This window comes from Cajanus cajan, chromosome 11, assembly GCF_000230855.2.
Source record: "Cajanus cajan strain Asha chromosome 11, NIPB_CcT2T_4, whole genome shotgun sequence".
NCBI lineage: Eukaryota > Viridiplantae > Streptophyta > Magnoliopsida > Fabales > Fabaceae > Cajanus > Cajanus cajan.
The window spans coordinates 36637113-36657583 of NC_138527.1; the positions used below are offsets into that span (position 1 = coordinate 36637113).

General features: G+C 33.4%; 3 protein-coding genes across 4 annotated transcripts; 1 reads left to right on the forward strand and 2 right to left on the reverse strand.

Annotated features, from left to right (window-relative positions):
• Positions 1-1275: 1275 nt before the first annotated feature.
• LTO1 (NAD(P)H dehydrogenase (quinone)s) lies at positions 1276-4669 on the reverse strand. The gene is made up of 6 exons (XM_020361708.3): positions 4267-4669; positions 3517-3773; positions 3324-3436; positions 2347-2494; positions 1587-1724; positions 1276-1491 (listed from the first exon to the last, which is right to left on the reverse strand). Exons 1-6 carry the CDS (start codon positions 4652-4654, stop codon positions 1417-1419), a joined length of 1119 nt encoding a protein of 372 aa, XP_020217297.1. The 5' UTR covers positions 4655-4669; the 3' UTR covers positions 1276-1416.
• Positions 4670-5742: 1073 nt separating this feature from the next.
• On the forward strand, positions 5743-8069 carry LOC109800289 (thiosulfate sulfurtransferase 16, chloroplastic). Its single transcript, XM_020361074.3, has 7 exons — positions 5743-5952; positions 6050-6127; positions 6413-6523; positions 6654-6727; positions 7124-7194; positions 7291-7344; positions 7720-8069. The coding sequence occupies exons 1-7, from the start codon at positions 5852-5854 to the stop codon at positions 7792-7794; spliced, it is 564 nt and encodes a 187-aa protein (XP_020216663.2). The 5' UTR covers positions 5743-5851; the 3' UTR covers positions 7795-8069.
• Positions 8070-10157: 2088 nt separating this feature from the next.
• On the reverse strand, positions 10158-19898 carry STY17 (ACT-like protein tyrosine kinase family protein). Of its 2 annotated transcripts, none has more exons than XM_083066497.1 (16): positions 19564-19898; positions 19094-19208; positions 18498-18598; positions 18219-18338; positions 17656-17710; positions 16565-16675; positions 15186-15230; positions 14610-14785; positions 14414-14521; positions 13402-13475; positions 12835-13010; positions 12025-12120; positions 11237-11317; positions 10945-10998; positions 10717-10851; positions 10158-10639 (listed from the first exon to the last, which is right to left on the reverse strand). In XM_083066497.1, exons 1-16 carry the CDS (start codon positions 19758-19760, stop codon positions 10574-10576), a joined length of 1710 nt encoding a protein of 569 aa, XP_082922623.1. In that variant the 5' UTR covers positions 19761-19898; the 3' UTR covers positions 10158-10573. The 2 variants fall into 2 exon arrangements, with proteins under 2 accessions (XP_082922623.1, XP_020216293.2); XM_020360704.3 differs by having other exon boundaries at positions 15180-15230.
• Positions 19899-20471: the final 573 nt, after the last annotated feature.

Below are 20471 nucleotides of genomic sequence, written 5' to 3' on the forward strand. Positions count from 1 at the left end.
GTAGATTATATGTATGAACTTTGCAATTTTTGCTATGATTTCGCAAAAATGTGATTATTATTATTAAAAAAAATCATAGTATTTCTTATCTTCACATTCTCGTATAAATTTCTTTTTTCTTTTAAATAATTAATAATCTTACACATTTTTGGCTAAATTTTTTTTAGAGATAATTCTTTCACTTTTTTAAAATCTTAATCACAAACAAAGATATAAAACTGGTAAAGATATTTTGCCCCTCAATTTTTTTTTCTACAGCCTCTCTTTATTCTTTTATTTATTTTTCTAAATTACACTTTCAAGTCACTTTATAATATTTAATACATAATTCTAGATCTCAATTATTAATTTTGCAATTTTAATCATCAGCCTTGTAAAATTCACGATTTTAATCTAAAGACTAATAGTTTAATGTTGATCATAGTATAATATTAGATAGATGATATAATAATTAAAATTCAAAGGAAATTATATTTTTAATCTTTAATTTTGTCTAATAAAAGAGACAATAAGAGATAGAAATGAGAACTAAAATACTAATTAATTTAAATGTAATCAAATATTAATTATCTCATCATCTATTATAATCAATGTTAAAAAAAATTTAACAACTAAATTAAAATTACAAATCTTACAGAATTGAAGAATTAACATTGAAAAATAAAAATTTAGAAACTAAAATTGCAGGTTGAATATCATAATAAACCAAAAATACACTCTTTTTTTGGTCCCTGGAATCTACACTTCTCAAATAATTTTTACAATTTGCATAATTTCTTGGATTGTTTTTTCTTTTTCGTTCTTTTTGTGTGTTTTTTTTCCTTCCATCATTTGTTTTACATATTTAAAAATTTAATTTAACAATTTGACTGGATCAAATCAAATTGTTATTCTTTACCAAAAAAAAATCAAATTGTTATTGGACTGAATCAGGCCAAATGCTTCAATATAATCAAATCCAACTAACTCCATCTAATATCGATAGGATAGGATCGTATTAAAATTTTCCTCATTTCGATCCTGTTCTTAAGCCCTTATGGCTTGTGTAGTTAGCAGTCTAACATAAAAATATTACTGTCATAGTAATCGTTCAGAGAGTGGTTATAGTAAAGAAAACGATTTAAAAGAAAAACCTTACAGAAAACTATTTAACAAGTAATTATTTCTTCATAATTAATTCATCTAACCACCCATATGTTCTATTAGGCAATAGAATAATCAACCTTCTGTATCCAAACATCTTGCGTCATTAAATTTTTTATAAAAAAATGTGGATAAAAGAAAATTCAAAATATTATAGAGTAATGAAAAGAAATTTATAACTCCACATATGCCTACCAAGAACAAAGACTCATCTATAAGCTGTACAGTTATGTGTTTTCTAAAATTGTATTTTTGTTACTTTCAGTCTAAGCCTTAACTGGGTTGAACAGATTCGTCATAACCAGACACTTGAGCCAGCTCCGATAATTCTTGCTCGCCACTTAGAACCTGAAAGTAATGCCATCAGAGGCACTTAGAGCAAAGCAAATTATGGTGGAATAAAGAGGGTGCATAGTTATAATCACAGCTTATTGCCTTTTTACCTGGCCATTAATAATCCAAGTAGGGAAACCTTCAAGTTTGGCATCAATGCATGCCTTGATCATTTTAGTTCCCGTACGATATCCCTCGGGAAAGCATTCCACATAATCCAACTCCTTGGCTGCCTCACGCCCAAACATCTGTATCAGCAGGTTGAAGTGAATAATTATGCTTGAAGAAGTGTTAGACATCAAACTCTAGCCAGCTAGGTTTGTGAACTCTCAGTTCTGGACATTATAGAAAAATAGGTTGAAAAACTAAAATTGAGTATGTTAGTATGCTATGATAGATCCAAAACAGAGGAATCTAATGACACTAACAAGAATAGGAAAAGCTTTCATGAAGAAATAAACCATGAAATCCATTGACAGCTACTCCTGAAGGCTGAGACCATGGTCAAGATCTTCACATGAAAGTAGTCATATGATTGAAAATTACATTACCTAAGTTGAATCCTAAAAACTAATCAGATCTTACAAACGTCTTTCACTTCCCACTAAATTGATGACAATGACTTTTCAAGGTAGAGAAATGCATAACACAAATCGTGAGTGATCTCTTTGTTCCAGACAATTCATGCATTTTTCTACCAAGTTGAATTCTAAATTCTAATCTGATCTTACACAAGTCACGCACTTCTCACTAAATTGGCAACAATTTCAACTTTTCAAGGTCGAGAAATGGGTAAAGACAGATCATGATGGTTTCTGTTCCATTTAGTATGACTAAAAACTTTGAAAGGAATTATGAGCGATCACATACCTCTTTTTGTTCTTGACAGTGTGAACACCAGAAAGCACCATACATTTTGGCTCCTATGGAGTGCAAATACCTTGCTAGAGATAGTGCAAAAGGGCTTGATGGAGTTGTAATCTCGGTTGCATAATATGGCAGTTCAATTTCAGCCAGGCTGTTAAGGTAGATGATGGGAAAAATTAAGGATTTCAAATTTTATGTTACAAGCATAAGCATTCACCATGGTTTCATCTCCCATGGGAGTAGGAAACAATAGATTAAACAAACAAATAGCCAGATGAGGTTTATTTGCCAGAAAAAATCAAGCCTTCACACAAAAATTCTACTAGTGACCACCAAGTAAACATCACCCATTTCTTACATCTCCACATTATATAGATATAAAAATATACAAATTACATTGGCATACACGAGGGGAGGGCAACTAATTCTATTTACTTTGTATTTGTGCAGAAACCCTAATCTGTTGATTTTTGGGCACATGACATATGTGACGGCTGTGCAAAATTGTTTCACATATATCCTATCTAAATAAACATAAACAAACTGAAACATCTAAGAAACAGAAACATTTAATAAGGAAATATTAACCATGACCTGAAAGCCAGCAAAGGCAGTAGAAAATGTCAATTAGAGATTAGTTTGCCACTAAGCTGACTTTAGATAAATTTTTCCCTAAGCACATAGGAGAATAAAATAATTGAGTTTTTTTTGCATAAGCTAAACTCAACTCCTCACATATGTATGCATATGCACTTAACTTTTATAGAAGCTCTTTTCATTTAACATCTCCAAAAACTATGGTGCAGAAGTTGGTTTTGGTTTATGGAGAAGCCTAATGCATTTTTACCTTCTTAGTTTCTTCTCCTATAATTACTTGGGAAGAAATTCATTCAAACATAACCCTTTTGTTCAAGCTTGTGCAATAGAATTGATTGATATGTTGATCTAAGCAAGTTGATAAAAGAGACAGTAATATTCACCTTGAGGAAGCAGATTTAGAATTGCTATAAGAGGTGTTCAGCGTGAGAATCACTAAGCTAGCAACAAGCAATTGCACACCCAGATGTTTATACACCTCTTGAAATCCAAGGTCCTATAACAGAAAATCCAAAATCAGTAAAAGAAGCACAAACAGATACAAACAGACAGCTAAAAAAGGTAAACACAACGAACCTTGAGTGTAACCAGAAACAAGGTGAACGACAAAAAAGCCGAAAGTAAACAATAGGAGCAAGACGAGCCAGAGAATTTAGTGGTTAGAATGTACAAAAAATACGCACTAGCAGCTGCCATGGAGGTTGTGGCTCCAAGCAACACTAGTTGAGCATTGGATTTGCTAATCCCAAAACGCAACTTCTTCGACGCCAATTGAAGACCAAGAGCAGCAACCAAGCCATACGCCGCCATTCCAATCAAAGGAAGAGGAACACCTAAAATAATGCAAAATGACCATGCCGTTCATATTGCAAATTCCAATAGCATTTAGAACTTGTTTGGATACAAAGAAAGCAAGAATTTCTCTATCAAAAATTAAGATTTCTCTAAATAAACTCCTCCAAAAACACTTTCAAAGGAGAAAAATATCATGAAAAATGAAATAAGTTTTTCCATGAGTTAAAACTAGTTTATGAAGCTGAAACTAATTTATGCACATGTTAAAATTTTGGAGAATCTACTAAGAGAGTTTTTACAAATAAATTAACTTATTCATAAATTAATTTTAATTTATAAAAATTTATTTTATTCGTTTCTTTCTTTTCTGAAAGTGCTTACGAAAGAAATTTATCTAAAACACACTCTTTATTTTCAGCGAAAAAACTCTACAAAATAGTTATAACTTATCCAAACACACCCTTAATTGATTACAATTCAGTTAGTTAGTTAGTTATAGCACATTTCTACAAATAAGCAAAGAAGCGATACCGAAAACAAGGGCGTAATCACTGTCGAGTATGTCGGAGCAGGTGCCACCGCCGACGGCACAAAAAGCGTCGGAGCCGGTGATTTTAAGGTAAGTGAGGTACGAGGTTTCGAGGAATCCGATACCGGCGACCCCGGCGATCAGCTTCTGAGTCCAGCCGGCGGGAGGCATGGCGGTTTCCGGCTCCGAAGAGGAGCATCTGAGAGGAAGCAACCGTATCCGGTTCGGAGAACGGTGGTAGAGAATCGGAGCTCCGGGAACAAAAACACGAGAGGACGATAGTGACAGCGTGGCGAAGGTGAAGGTAGCCATGGAGAAAGAAAGCTTTCCCTTGGCTCCTTCACAGTCACAAAAGAGTCCAAGGAAAGGAAAATCGTTAACGGTGTCCATTGGGCCGGTTCGCAGCGGACCTCGTTTAAAGCCCAATAATTTATCCGCATGGGCCATATCTTGGAGCGGCCTTTTTGTGGTGTGAAAATATCTAGGCCCAATAAAGAAGGTCCATAAGTTCCGTTTGAGGGGAGGTGGTGCCACGTGTAAAAGAATCTCTCCACCCAAATCCGATGGGCTTTCTGAGGTGGAAACTTATCCAGAGTCGTGGGTGGTGGGTCAGCACTTGTTTCGGACTTATCCCTGAAAAAATACGAGCCATTACGTGTCATCTCACAAGATTTTATCCAAAACAACAAATGCAACCTCTCATTTATTTCACAATTTTCTATATAACGTGTAATCTATCACCAAATGTTTTAATTTAGAGATCTTGTACCATTTTATAGAGTGGGGTTATCTACTCATCTATTTAATGAAGATTCATAATAATACTTATCGATGAAGTATTACCCACGTTTTTTTTTTGTTTTTTTTTTTTGCTATTCCCAACCTTTATTGACTAAAGAATTACCATTTGTAAATTGGCACCAACGAATATTTATTTGATTCAACGTATTATATGTATTTAATGATCTCATTTGTCTTATTGTTTGTACCTATTTACTAAGATTTCGCTATGAAAACTTTTCCCGGGGATTGATTATGATGAATATCCTACAAAAGGAGTAAAACAAAATGAGCAATTCTAAGAAAATAGTAAATGAATTAGTGAGTAATAATAGAGTTAGATTTTTGTTGAGAAAGAACAAGAAGAGGAATCCTGAACAATAGATGGCGTGGTCATCCATTACTGGTCTTCACGAATGATTACGATGTCATTGTCTCTATTACGTGTTATTCCAAGTCTACTTCTAATATTTACAAAAGATATATATAACTTATAATATTAAAATTGTATAAATATAATTCTTATGTATTTCAAATAAGAAAAAGTAAATTGCCCTATTAAGAATAATGGCAAAATAATGCTTTAACTTATCAATGAATATCATGACCTCTTTAATGTTTGCACCCAAAAAAAAAAAAAAAAAAGTTAAGCTCTTGAATATTCTATGTATGTATGTATAAATGTAGAGGTGTGGTGGCAGTGGTTATCATGCAAGCTTTCAAATATTTGGCTTGGGACTTGGGAAGCATTGGATAAAAAAAGAACCACTCATTTGCATTTGGTAGTTTATTCCAACAATCTCAGCGATGAAAGCAATGACAGCAACAACGTTTGATATCTCTGCCGCTTGCTTCCGTGCTCCTCCTTCACGTTCTCTCCTCTTCTCATCCAATCTATGCCATACAAGGTAAAAAATAATCAAACCATTCTTCTATGCTAATATTTCTATTTTATTTTTATTTTTTCATTCTTTTTCTTTAACTTTAAAGTGTTGTTACGTGCAGCTCTTCAATTCTGAACTCCCTGAATTCTCACAAGGGACGGTTTAGCGTTTCTGTCCCACCCAAGTTTCCAAACTTCCGGTAAGTGCGAAGGGAGTGTTAATCATGATTCATAAGCTTCCATAAAGCGATAACGTTTTGTTTTCTTTTGTTCAGTTATGTTTCATATGAATATTTTTATGATTAAAAAGGAAAGGTCTAGGACACCTTATATGCTCAATAGAATAAAAAGATGAGCATAACGAAATGGATCATGTCTTAATACATTTTGACACCTTATATTTTGTTTTTTTTTTTTTTCATCAATTCAAAAGTAGATTGTGATTAGTAGGTATGATGAATGGTGTTGTGTGTTTGTTATTGAAGGAGGGAAGTTGGTATGAAGGGAAATTTGGAGGCTGTTAGAGTTCCAACTTCAGTGCCTGTGCGTGTAGCATACGAGCTTCTTCTAGCTGGTCATAAGTATTTGGATGTAAGGTAAGCGATTATTGTTAATTACTATCATTCGTCACTAGTAAAGTTTAATACACAACATGTTTAGATATATTTGGAATCATGTTAACTGTAGAATCAGCCAAAACCTCATCTCTTTCCATTTTGTATGCAGGACCCCTGAAGAGTACCATGCTGGACACGCTCCTGGCGCAGTTAACATACCTTACATGTTCAGAGTTGGATCAGGTTCTATTTCAGTTCTTAAATCATACATTAAATCTTAATCATCTTAGTTACAGAGGCAGCTTCTTAATTTGTTTGCTTATTCTGTCGCAATTGGCTGAAATTTTGAACATTTGGTAGTTCTAAAGTACTTAATAATTTATGATTTCCGTTGAGTAGCTATCTTTTGCATCCAATGAATTGATAGTTTCGAGTTTATGTAAATCGGGACACTCAATTTTGCCCATCCTTGAAATTCAAGTATTTTTGTTGAAAAGTTCAAATTAAAATATCAATAGTAGTTGTAAAAATTAATAATCTAATACGGTACCCCATCAGAGTATTGTGGTGGTCCTGGGTAATTTTTAATTTATTAATATACTTTACGACTCGGTATAAATTTTCCATTCATGTATACAGGGATGACTAAAAACAGCAACTTTCTTAGCGAGGTGGCTTCACATTTTAGGAAAGATGATGAAATTATTGTTGTGAGTGCATATCTTTCTAAACTCTTGTTGAGTCATTAGGTTCTACATGTTATTTTTAAAACTCCTTAATTCAGATGTTGACTTATGGTTTCACAGGGTTGTCAGCTTGGTAAAAGGTCCATGATGGCCGCAAGTGACTTGCTAGCTTCAGTAAGAATTTTTTCTTCAATGCCTTAATTTTGGAGTCTAAAACAAGCATCTTAGTTTGTTTGGATGATGTCTAAATCAAGTTTTGTTTTTCCACGTCAAGGCATCTTTCATGGCTAGCTTTATATTATACTAACTAGATTGACTATTTCAGCCTTTCTGTGCCAATTTTAATGCTTCATAAACAAAGGAACAAGGTAGCTCTAAAATTAGCTTGTCTCAATAGTGATCAAATAAGGGAGTATTCAGCTTTATTAAACCATTGAAGTTAATGGATGAGTACAAGTACAACCTAGTATATAGTTGAATTAGTATTAAAGTTACTTTCTTAAGAGTTTGTGTAATGAGTCTGGTGACTAAAATTTCCTGATTGTGCAGGGTTTCACTGGACTCACAGACATGGCTGGTGGTTATGCTGCTTGGACACAAAATGGACTTCCAACAGAACAATGAAGTGTTCCAGTTGGACCTGCAGCTGTATATAGAATAATTTTGGGAGGAGTTGCATGCATGGAAATGCATAAACACTTAACCAAGACAATGGAAATCTGATGATACTGGAAAACAAAATCCATAGATGGAAAAAAAAAAAAAAAAAAGTACATGTAAATGCGGGAAAGAGGGGGAGGGGGGGTGTTATGTATTTGTCAATAACTAAATATCAACAATAAAACAAAATGTTTAATATTTATCAAACATTGCAAAGAAACTCTCTTTTTCGGCTTGAAGTGTTGTTAAGGATACGTTCCTTTTTGGTCTTTACACTACTAGTAAGACGCGTATTGAATCTATCAGAATCAATAGACGTGGTTTTATTGAGTATATATCAAACTTTTTCTATCAATTTATTGGACAGTTGTTGGAATAATGTATGGGTAGTAGACTATGCTTGAATGGGTGGATGATGGCTCGGAGATGGTTGTCAACCATTGGTTGATATGATTATGACTAGTTTGTTACAGATTTGAGAATGGTCGTGGTACATAGAAAATATATATATATAGTTTGTTAAAGAATAATTATTATAAGGTAGAAAGTATTTAAAATTTATTAAGTTATTTTTTACTTCATAAGTATTTTTTTAAAAATTTATATAATTAAAGGATTTTTAAATGAATCTATATATTTAAAAAATGTATTATTAAACAAAAAATAATTATTAGAAGAATTTAAAATTTATATATTTTAATTAAAAATATATTCAGAGTATTTTTTAATGATATAATTTACTTTATTTTATCTTTTCTAGACTTGCTTATGGTAAGGATGTGGTACCACAATTTGCTAAGATATATTAATTTTAATTTATTATTTACTTATTTTAATGTATTATTTTATTAATTAAAATTGTAACATTAATCACATTAATTATAAAGAACATAGAAACATGTTTATTAAATCGCATTTCTTCTATAAAAAAAATATTATGTACTTTCAAAAATACAAGTTAATTAATTTATGTAAAATTTATAATTTTAATTATCCACACAAATCTTATCAAGTAATGTGTTGGTGACGGTAGAATATAAATAATTTATTGAGAGCAACATTAGGCTTCTGGCGTCCAGGTAGGAATGACAAATATAATCCGTACTTGCGGATAATACTCGAACTCGTCCCGACTTTAACGGGGAATACCCAGCTTGACCGGGTACGGCTACAGATAAAACTCGATATATTAAATCGAGTAAGGGTACGGATATGTACTTACCTGCCCCACACTCGTACCCGTCCATGTTCCCATTTTTAATTTAATACTCATTTTTAATTTAATTATATTAAAAAAATTTAATATTTTTTATGTGTGATTATTTATTATAATATGAGATAGAGAAATAACCTAATTATAATTATAATATAATAAATAAATTAAAAATATCATTTTTTTGACAAAATAAAAAATAAAAAAATTGACGGGTACGGGTATACCCGATACCTGACGAGGAAGAGGATGAAGATGAAAATCATATACCTGACGAGTACAGGTACGTGGACGAAAATGAGTTTAACTCGTAGGGACGTGTATCATGAAACCCGTACCCACTCCGTTGCCATCCCTAGGTCCAGACCCTTTGAAAACATCCTCTCACCTTACTCTATGATTTATAAAAATAAAAATAAAATAGTAATTTATTGAAATCAGCATCAGGCCACTCACTGGCTACACAATAATATCCTTTTCATCTTTCCATTTCATTTGTCGAGACACTGTCCTTCTTAACGTTTCCTCCTTTCAAAAGCATTATCTCTCTCCAGCTAGCTGGGTCATTGATGTTCCTGGAATGTTTCAAGGTTGAACTACTCGTGATGTTTTTTAGTTCGTTGCTTACACTAATTCATAGGGAATCGGAGAGAACCAATTCACAAAAGTTTGGAAATACTCGCGATGTTTTTAGCTCGTTGCTTTCACAAATTCAGAGGGAATTGGAGAAAACGAATTAGCAAAAGCATCTCGAATTGGTAAGCTAGCACTGGTTCACTACGATTCACTGGAAAGGAGCAGATTCAGTTTCTATGATCATTATCACTTATTAACCAAAAAATAATTTGTAAATACACTGGAATGGGAAGCAGATTCTGTTTTTATGATCATTATCACTGGTTGACCAAAAATTAATTTGTAAATATTTTTATCCAATTATCCAATCACAAACCAGCATATATAATAATTTTATTGATTTATACAATAATTATTTTTAAAGTTATGCCAACAATAATTTTTTTATTGACAATGTAAGAATTTTTAGACCAACGGTATATAAAAATCTATATTTTGTCATTAAAAGAAAATATGCCGAGTACTTGTGCCTGAATACTTCTGGAATCAAATTGCATGATAGTACATGCCAATTTTATTACAGTTAAGCCTTGTACATCTAAAGTCTCAACATATAACGCCTCTACTAGTCAATTTCAAGGGTTTGGATACAGGGGAGTGCATCGAAAAGGCTCCCATTCAAAAAGCATGGAATAAAATGTGCAAAAATTTAGTATGAAATGATACCTTGAATTTTCGACTTTCACTAATCTTGCATCCATCCTATTCAAGGCGAATAAGTTGAGTAGACAAACGGGAGAAAGGCGACGACTGTTAGAGAAATTTAAGGCAATAATACAATACAACGAAATCTTTCAAGAGCAGAAACAACCAACGCAAAAGATCTTGGGTCAGACTACTATACAGGACAAAAAGGCTATACTGTCGTGTGATCCTCTTATATAAATATCGACGTCAATGATGGGCCCTTCTAAGAGCTGAGAGAAAGCCATGGGATGACTTATCTTTGTGATCATTGACCTGGTAGAAAAAGGAAACTGAAAGTTGCTTAATAGGTCCAACTTTGTGTTGGGTTTTAAATTTCAGCAATAATTTACCTCTTTTGCTATCTGCTGAAGAATTTCTATTATTTCGGAGAAATTTGGTCTCAGGGTTGGATCTTGTTGCCAGCACCGCTGAAGCAGTTCAGAAAGTCTTGGGTGTGTATTTTTGGGGATTGTAGGCCGTAGGCCCTAAATAGCAATTCAAGCCACGTAGAATCATCATCCATAGGCAAGAAAATTATTTACGATGAAATTATTTGCAAAAAGAGCAAGAGTAACAACCTTCTGCACCACGCCAACTGCTGCTTGTAATGGGGTCAAGCAAGAGTAAGGTAGCTGGTTACAAAAATAGCACATACAATGAGATAGGAGTGATAGAAACTGATCATCGATTGAGACAAAAACAGAATAAAAGCATGTTTGGATGCAAGGTTAAAAGTGTTTTCAAGAACTTCTCTACTGAAAACTAATTCTTTATTTTCAGCAGAAAAACTCTCAAAAATACTTTTCCATTGTATTCAAACAGGCTAAATGATAAATGCAGCAAAGCCCTGCCAGGCATGAAAGTACTCACTTCTCCAGTTAAAAGCTCCCAAAGAGCTATTCCGAAACTGAAAACATCTGCCTTCTGGTCATATGGTTTGTGTTCAATGACCTTCAAGTAAAAATTAAATCAATGGACAGGGATCTGAAGTATCATTAACGGCTAAATTTAAAATAAAATCAGTAAATAAAGCAAATATGATAATCATGTAACCACTTTAAAGTCCATATATTAAAGGCATGTTTAATAAAGATGAAAATGAGAATGGAACAGAGGAATAAGCATCAAAGCACTGCATGATTTGTAAAGAAATGCATGAAAGAAAACAAATTTCATCTATCTTTTTTAATCTTCATGAAATTTAAAAAATAAAAGAGATAAAACCGAAATAAAATCATAGTTAAATACCCAAATAAAATAAATTCAATATCAATATGACAAAATATTAACATCAACCCAAACGAGTATATATTCTACTAGTTTAAAATTCTTCTTCACTATGGACTAAGATATTTCAATCGTAACCAAGAACATCAACTCAAGTGGATCAGCTTCTCAGGATGGCTTGAACTCAGAACTGAATTCCACATAGGATGTGCCTTGCTTACACTTAAGCTCACCTTCCCCTCACCAAACAACAAATAAAAAAATGGTTCTCTATTTTCCTTGTCCATAACCATATTTCTCACTTTTCAACCAGCCAGAACAAAAATGTACCATGAACAAATACTGATCCAGAATTAGTTTTGAACCATTGATCAATGATGTCACCCAAAAAATCAATCAGGAAGTAACGTGAAGTCCAAGAAAATCCATACCTCAGGAGCCATCCAACGGTATGTTCCAGTTTCAGCTGTCATCACTCCAGACTGAGTTTGCACTCTGGCAACCCCAAAATCAGCAACCTTGACCACCTATTGAGGAACAACATGCTACTTGAGTACAAATAAAATGATAATTTTAGTGATACTTTAATTCTTCTAGAAAAACTATTGTTTTCCTCTGATATCTTTGTACATATTTTACTGAATGCTGACAAGAGTTCTGCATCACACAAATACCCATCTTGAACTTATACAAATTATAAACTACAGTGGTTCTTGTGTTTCAAGATGACAATCAATTTTCATTCATCAATAAATATGGGGACCAAATAGATGCAAACTAGTATATAGGAGAAAATGGGGAGACATAAGCAAAGGCTAGTAGCCTTTAGATTCAAGCATTTGGCTCTCCTCTAAAGGGATGTAGTTGACCTTAGAAGTTAAAGTGCAGTTATAGCCATTGATTAACAACTTCATAGCTTGATAAATAAGTCCCCGAAATTTCAACCATTGATTTTTTAATCAATGACTATAACTGTTCTTTATTCACTGAAGTGTACTCATTTACTTTAAAGGAGTTAAATCCCAGATTCAACATATAATACCTTGAATAGATAAACTAATCTCTTTTCTTTTGAGGTAAGAATGAAATATTAAGACTACGATAGCATCTCAGGATAATAAACTTAAAAGTAGTGGACTCCATTAACCAAATATTACATACAGAGAGCAGCAAAACATAGACCGATAACACTGAAAATGCAACAGACAGTATCAATGTGTGCATTCATGGAATCCTCTTACTTCATTTTCATCCATCAGAAGATTGGCAGTCTTGAGGTCCCTGTGAATTATATTATTTTGGTGCAAATAGTTCATTCCCTTGGAAACATCAATTGCTACTTTTAGCAATGATGGAAGCTTAAATACACCTCTTTGTTTGTGCAGAAAGTCATATAAGCTTCCCCTAGACATAAACTCTGATAAAGTCATAAACATGAGTACATAAGCAAAAATTGTATTATCATGTGACTGAATATGGCACCCAGAATCATCTTAGAAATTAAATTACTTGATAAAACATATATAGGTTAACAGAGATATTATACAGATTTGAAAGCTAGCATAACTTACAAAAATAAACAACATAAATATAACAGGAAGGCATGTGCACAGGGCTTCCACCATTAAGGGTGCGGGGAGAGTCAAAATGTAGGTAGCCTCAGCCATAAGCAGAGAGGTTGTTTAAAATCCATGATCACCAAGTTATAATGCAGTAACATTATCATTAAACCAAGCTCACCCTCTAAACAAACAAATTCCATGAAATATAAATATGACAAAAAATTCTAAGGATTCTCTCCTATTTACCAGTAACAATGCAAAGACTTGGGGGCCTAGTACACGCGCCAATGAACTGAACAACATTCTTGTGTCGAATCTTCCTGCAATCCAAGATAAACAAGAGTTGGTAAAGGGAGAATGATTACTCAGGACTGCAACAATACCATATCACCAATCAGTAATCACTAATACTGACAAACTAGGATAAATAGACTGTTAAACAAAGTAGTGAAATTTTTAAGATTGAAATATTATTAGATATTTTCAAAAGCATTTGATGTAATGAATATCTGAAATTGAGACTTTTTAGTTAATATAATCTTTCCTGGAATGGTCTAGAAAATAAGTCAGACAGTTTTTCTTTAAAGAAGTTCTTGTGATTGCAATTAAGCCAAAATTTATTAATCAATTGATCCATACATTTTAACAGTCTATGATGCCAATTTTCATGGAATCAGTCTGCCATAAAAATTGAAATCATATAACTAAAATGTGGGTTTCTTTTAGAACCATACAAAATTAAATTACAGCTAGAGTTTGGTTTACATTAAATAATCGAGCAGCAGTGTAGGTAACACAACTTAGCATGTGTGTGCATGAATGTAAAAGAGCTTTAGAAAGTCTCTTTTGGAATAGGAGCAATAAGATTGTATCAAGCTGCCAGGGTTTATTGGTTTCCAAACTGAGATAAAAATGAAGAAATAAGACAGAAAAGATCTAACCAGAAGTGTAATGGCTGACCAGTTCATATTTTCAAGTCTGGGGAATAATAAGAAAAGCATATCCTCAATGGACAATAAACCACTATAAATAGCACAATATATCCAGATAATTTATCAAACAACATCAAGCCCACCACTTTCATTCATCCATCATAGTTATAGGTCGTGCAAGCCAGATTATAGTCTAACATAATACAAAATGAACAATTGTAAACTGGAAAGAGGAAGCTCCAGCACAAGGCAGAAAAGCGAGAAACAAACATCACTGTAAATGGGAAATAGAAGTTCCAGAGTTACATTCAATGATGCAAACAAACCTCATGATATAAACTTCCTGTGCAAATTCTCTCAGCATATCTGTACTTATGCGCTCAGGCTTAAGAACTTTAATAGCCACATCTTGACTGCAATATGTGCCTCTGTACCTAAAGAATTTTAAAGAAATGCATAGAGAGAGACATCAGTTAAAAAGATATGTACAGTTCAAATATACATCAAACATCAACAACTCACAAGTCACCAAATGACCCAGAGCCAACTTTGTTTTCATATTTCAGCTGATTGGTATCAATTTCCCAGACATCAGCTCCATCAGATGGTATTTGAATGAAATGAGGGGAGGGTTCCACCCTTGCCTGGTATTGTTCATTGGCAGCATAATGCATGCCCTGATTTGACATGCATTGGTCCTGGAAAAAAGATAAGGAAGTTTATATCAACAAGTCTTTAACAGAATGAGAAACAAAATTTTGTCGTCTGCATGAAACATGAGTGCAAAGAAATATTAATTTTACCAGATGTTTCCATTATTCAAATGTAGTCCAAATTAATACCAGTTCCTTTCTTTAAGGAAAAAAAAACTACAATAATCTCATATACCCTGCTTAATCTTGAATAGGTGCCATTTTATCAAGGTTTAAAGCAACTAGCAAAAAAATTAAGATATTTCCAAAAAAATATAGGACTTAGTATTTTGAAATTGTCATGAGCACTCTCTATCCCAAAAACATAAGGTGTTAAGTGAAGACACGTGAAAGGTTTTTGTATTATATCTCGAAAAAGTGATTAAAAAGGAGAATATACCTTAACCTTTAAAATTTCCTTTTCCAACACACCTTTGAGCTCCTCAGTTTCCTAATGGCAAAAAGAAAAAATCGATGGATACAAGAAGTTTGGATCCAGATAGTATAATTGGAAAAACAAAAGAATTATACAAATAAAAATCAAATATTAGATAAAACAGGGAAAAAAATATTATGAACATGTAAGAATTGCATGTAATGATGCAACAAAATCAATGGATAGAAAGGCAAAAAATTCAAAATCCTGATAAATTTACATGACAGCCACCACTCTTGCTAGGAGCCATTACATTAAACAAAAGAAGTAGAAAAGAGAAAAGAAAGCAGACAAAAAGAGAACTCAACAAAATGTAACGTGTCAATTTCAATGTTGACAAAAAGATTCCTCAAACCTTCCTCTAATATTTTATTGCTATAACAATTTCATTATTTTTACCAGCTAATGCATATGAAGCATACACACAAGACATTAACAGAAGAAAGATCCTATAAATATGGAAGATACAATTATCGTGATCCTTTTTCTACGTTAATTTTATCTGAAACATTTGAGACATGGCTTTGAAATGTGCCAAAAATGCACCAGTAGATCCAAAAAATCAATGGCAGCCACAATCTTACTTATAATTGAACAGGCCTCTTTTTATTGGATAATGATGTAACTAAGCCCTCTTCCTTAGTGCTACATAACAGGTACCTTACATGAGATCAGATGTTGGTAATTTGGCCCCTACATCCAGCAGCAACAGTTGTGCTTTGGCTAGTATTGGGCGGGGCATCAGCTAGCACCATCCCTTGCATCATGATCAGTCCTCTCTCTCTCTCTCTCTCTCTCTCTCTCTCTATATATATATATATATATATATATATATATATATATATTTGCTCTTTTTTATAAAATAACTGTAAATCTCTTTGTTGGCCATGATTTGGAATTATTGTGTATACTTCATCTTGGCTTAAATTGGAATGTTTTAAATTTTGTTGGCTGAAGATATGTGTTGCACTGCAACAATTCTGTTTTGTTAATATCAGTTTTAGAAAGCAATAATAAATTAATTAAGCATACTATTTCATAACAAACCCCACTATGTTCAAAATTTGTCATAATCGTCATATTTATCTATTCATATCCATACAACATGATTGTCAGAAATGCCCCAGAGACAACACTAGTAATCACATATTATCTACTAAAATGAAAAGGTAAACACGCCATGAAAAGATGAGAAGTTAAAGTAAGGTATTATATATCTTTTTACAAATTCAAAATTGCAAACCATACTCATAGCAAGAAGTTGGTCAAGGTATACATAAAGTCCCTCTGTTTCCCAAAACACTTGCTAGTGATTTTATGAGGCCATTGCTTAGCTACGTTCTTCCTACCTCATTAGGCCATCCCTCAACGACAAAGACATCCAGAGAAAATCCATCCGTGGTGGAAAATGCATGAGCTTCTTGAATATTCAGTCCCATCTCACCAAGTATTGAAGTTAACTGCAATGCATAGTAATGGGTGACATACAGCCCATAATGTAAAGCACAATTGTTCTATCTTATAATTGAAGTATTTTATTTTAATCCATTGATAATGTAAAAAGTTTTACATTGTCATATCATGTAACGAATTTGACACCTCATGTAAGTCTTTAACATTATCAAATTCATCTAGTGATGTGATAACTCATCATGAGACAGTGAAAAACATTTTTACATTGATAATGCATCAAAATTAAACTCGCTTAAGAACACCAAATAATTTTATCCTTGTGCAATGAATATCCATTTGAGTTAGCCACAGATTTTGCAAATAATTATAGCTTTCAACATAAATGAAATTTCCCTTTTTTCAAAGCATAAAAGAGCAATTGAAATAAGCCAAAGTAATCATCAACACTCTCACCCCCAAGAAAAAATAGTTAAAGTAAAACACTCTTCTTTAGCATTTCATATTATACAATAAATTATATAGACAAGAGTGCAACCACATTAGAGTTTAAAAAGTTATGATTACAGAAAATGTTAAGAGGTGACAACTGAAAAGATTACGATAATCATTTGTGCATAATTTTGTTGTTTCTTATACATTTTTACCTTCAGAAATTCCCAATCTAAGCTGCATGAAAAAAAAAAAAAAAAATACTTGGGCAAAATTACAACTTTTAGTACTTTACAAAAAAAAAACTCTATATATAATTTTAGTTTGACAGCAACCACATCAACTGGCAAGAAATTTGCTCATAGTTGATATAAAAGATACTACAATCCAGAATTACTTCCTGCATTGCAAGAAGTGCTCTGACCTAATTGATGACACAGAAACGCAAGAGATATTGTTTATTATCATGTTGGAAGTTGAATAATACTACAGAAAAGAAAATATAATGATGATTAAATACAATAATATCACTTAATAATTCAAAAGCACCATATACAAAAGTATTAAAAAAATTTAAAATCAAGTCAGAATTAACCACCTGACTAAGGAGTTTAGGCTTGTCAATTGTTGAAAAGGTAATCTCGTGCATTGGCCTAAAATATAGTAAGTGAAAAGATTAGCACTAGTTAGAATTTTAAACATTAATATATTTAGTAACTGCTATACGCTAATGGAAACAAGAAGGCATGCTACCCCAAGAGAAATTCAATATGGAGGGTCTTTACAATCTAAAAACCTTGTCAATACACACGACACACACACCCCTATTGACTGATTCTTCAATTTGTTTTTTCTATACATCATACTTCAATGATGACCACATAATTGTGAAAAGATGAAAATGCCTAATACCAAAATTAAATATTCTCCAACCTCACTTTCTAAAACTAGAACAAAAAATAAAAAACCAATAAACTTGCACTTGGGAAATACTATCTTCAAAGTGTGAGATTTTATCCTAATCTATATACCAACCTAATCATAAAATACATGTTTCTACGTAAGACACTTTTTAGCAATACTAACTGAAGTTGAAGAGAGCAAGCCCATTCATAATATCTTTACATTAAGAATAACATTCCAAAATAGTGAATTTATTACCGGTGAAAATATGGTGTCACACTCATAGCACTTCCCCCATCTTCAATGCTATTTTTAGTTGTTTGAAGTGCAAGAGCTTCAAGATTAGAGGATGAACCAAATGTAGGTGGTGGATGAATCCTGTTTTGCCCAAGAGAGAGACAAAGGAATGAGATTAAAAAATAAATAAATGGCATGAATGAAAGCATAATAACAAGAGCTTGGATAATAAAAACGATCATTCTTATTGAACTACCGCAAGGATAGAAATAAAACTGATACGAAAATACAAGAGCCTACCCCTGTTTTAAAGAATAGTTAAAAGAACTTTGTGCATCTTCTTTCTCAGAAGGATCTGAATGCATGGAATCAACATAATTTGCACCACCAAAAGGATATACCTGCATTAAGGATGAAAGTATAATGAATTAATCCGTATGTGTCATTTTCTATAAAGTTGCTGATTCCGTAGTTCCAAATTTTATGTCAATAACAGCTAGCAGTTATCGACAGTGCAATCAAGGAAAAAACATTTCCATGCATTTTCAACAACCTTTATCTATTCTATATCTATATAAAAAAAACGATTCCTTATTTTTGCGTACACAATTTTTGAACTGTTTTACCCTTAAATTTTTAAATAATAAAAAATAATAATGAAAATTAACTATTCTTACAAATCCAAAATTCAAACCAAGGCATTGAAGTTTGAGGATTAGACGCAACACCACTTAATGTTTTTACTTTGGCAGGAATCTTAAGATGAGGAAGTTACTTTTCTATATTTGGTTTATTAATTAAAAATTAACCGTATAAAAACTAGTAAAAATACAAACTAAAGAACTTTAATAAATAACCGTGTACTTTTAGTCTTTATTTACGTGTTTACAAATTACCTGCACCAAGCGAACTTGAAATGCTGGTCGAGTAGCAGGGTCCTCCGCCAACTTGAGCAATTTCTTATGAGCTAGAACATCTTCCGCCCTCTCCACATTCACATCCAACGCGTACCTATGTAGTAGCAATCACAGTGACCAACCAGGAGACTCGTACAAAAACCACTCTGGCAAATCCACTTACAAAGGTAAAGTAAAAAAAAAAAAAAAAAAAAAAGGCAAAAAAAAATCACTCAGCTATTTTCCTCCTCCTTCAACTTCTTCTCATTTCGAGTTCAAAATAACAAGGAAAACAGTCGAATTGCAAAAACAAGCAGGAATATACAAAAACACAAGACAATAGACAGAAATTCCCTGTGAATCATTTTCAGCAGTTTCCGAAAAATAAAGAACCAAATCTGAAAGGCAAAACGCAAGCAGCGAGGTCAATTAATTAACTAGTCAGTCAATTCGGAAGCGTGGTGAAAGACCTAGCGGGAAGACGATTGAAGTGAAGCCAAAGCTGATCGTCGAAGCCGGGAACGTGCGCCTCCTCGCAATCGGAGTCCTGAATCCGCCGCAGCACCTCATTGTACACCTCCAGCTTCTGCCGGTGGTGGCGAGGGTTAGCGTGCGACGACTGCACCGCCCTGCTCCCGCAGCTCTCAATGTCGTGCTCGATCACCATGAGCGCGATCAGCACCGAGCGATCGCGAAGAACGAAGCGAGAGAAGAAAGAACGCACGAAGACGGAGATTCAGTTGACGGAAAACACTTTTCTGAGTTCTGAGTCGTTTTTTTTTTTTTTTAAATCTGGTTGGGCACTCTTTGCAGGTACTAATGAGTGTTTTGGCTTCGGCGCTGAGTGTTTGTTCCAAGCTATCCACGTCAGCGTGGGGCCCGCATTCCGCCCAAAGTGGGCACACACAGCAAATTGAAACTTGCTCATCGGATAATTAAAATATTTCTTTTCCGCATCTGGTCTTGGAATAAATGAAGATGCTTTTTATTGTGGAGCAAATACAAGATTAAATTTTTAAATGAGGATAAAATTAAGTAAATACAATAATGGGGGCCCACCGCGGCTCTGTCTAAGGTTTATTCGGGAATATGGGCTTTTGCTTCTAATCCTTAATCCTCAGGCAGATGATAAACACACCTCCACTCTCGTATAAACACACTTCCCTTTTAAAAAAAAATATATAAAATGTCTAAATTATCCTTAAAATAAAATAAAATTCTTAAATTTACACCCCCTTCCCGCACCTCACACCCCCCTTCCCCCTCCCCCGCACCCTCACACCCCCTTCCACCAGATTCCCGGCGATCGCGGTGGCTCCATCCCTGTCTGTTTTCTCTCTCTTTCAATTACGTCTTTCCTTTCTCTTCCCTTAATCAC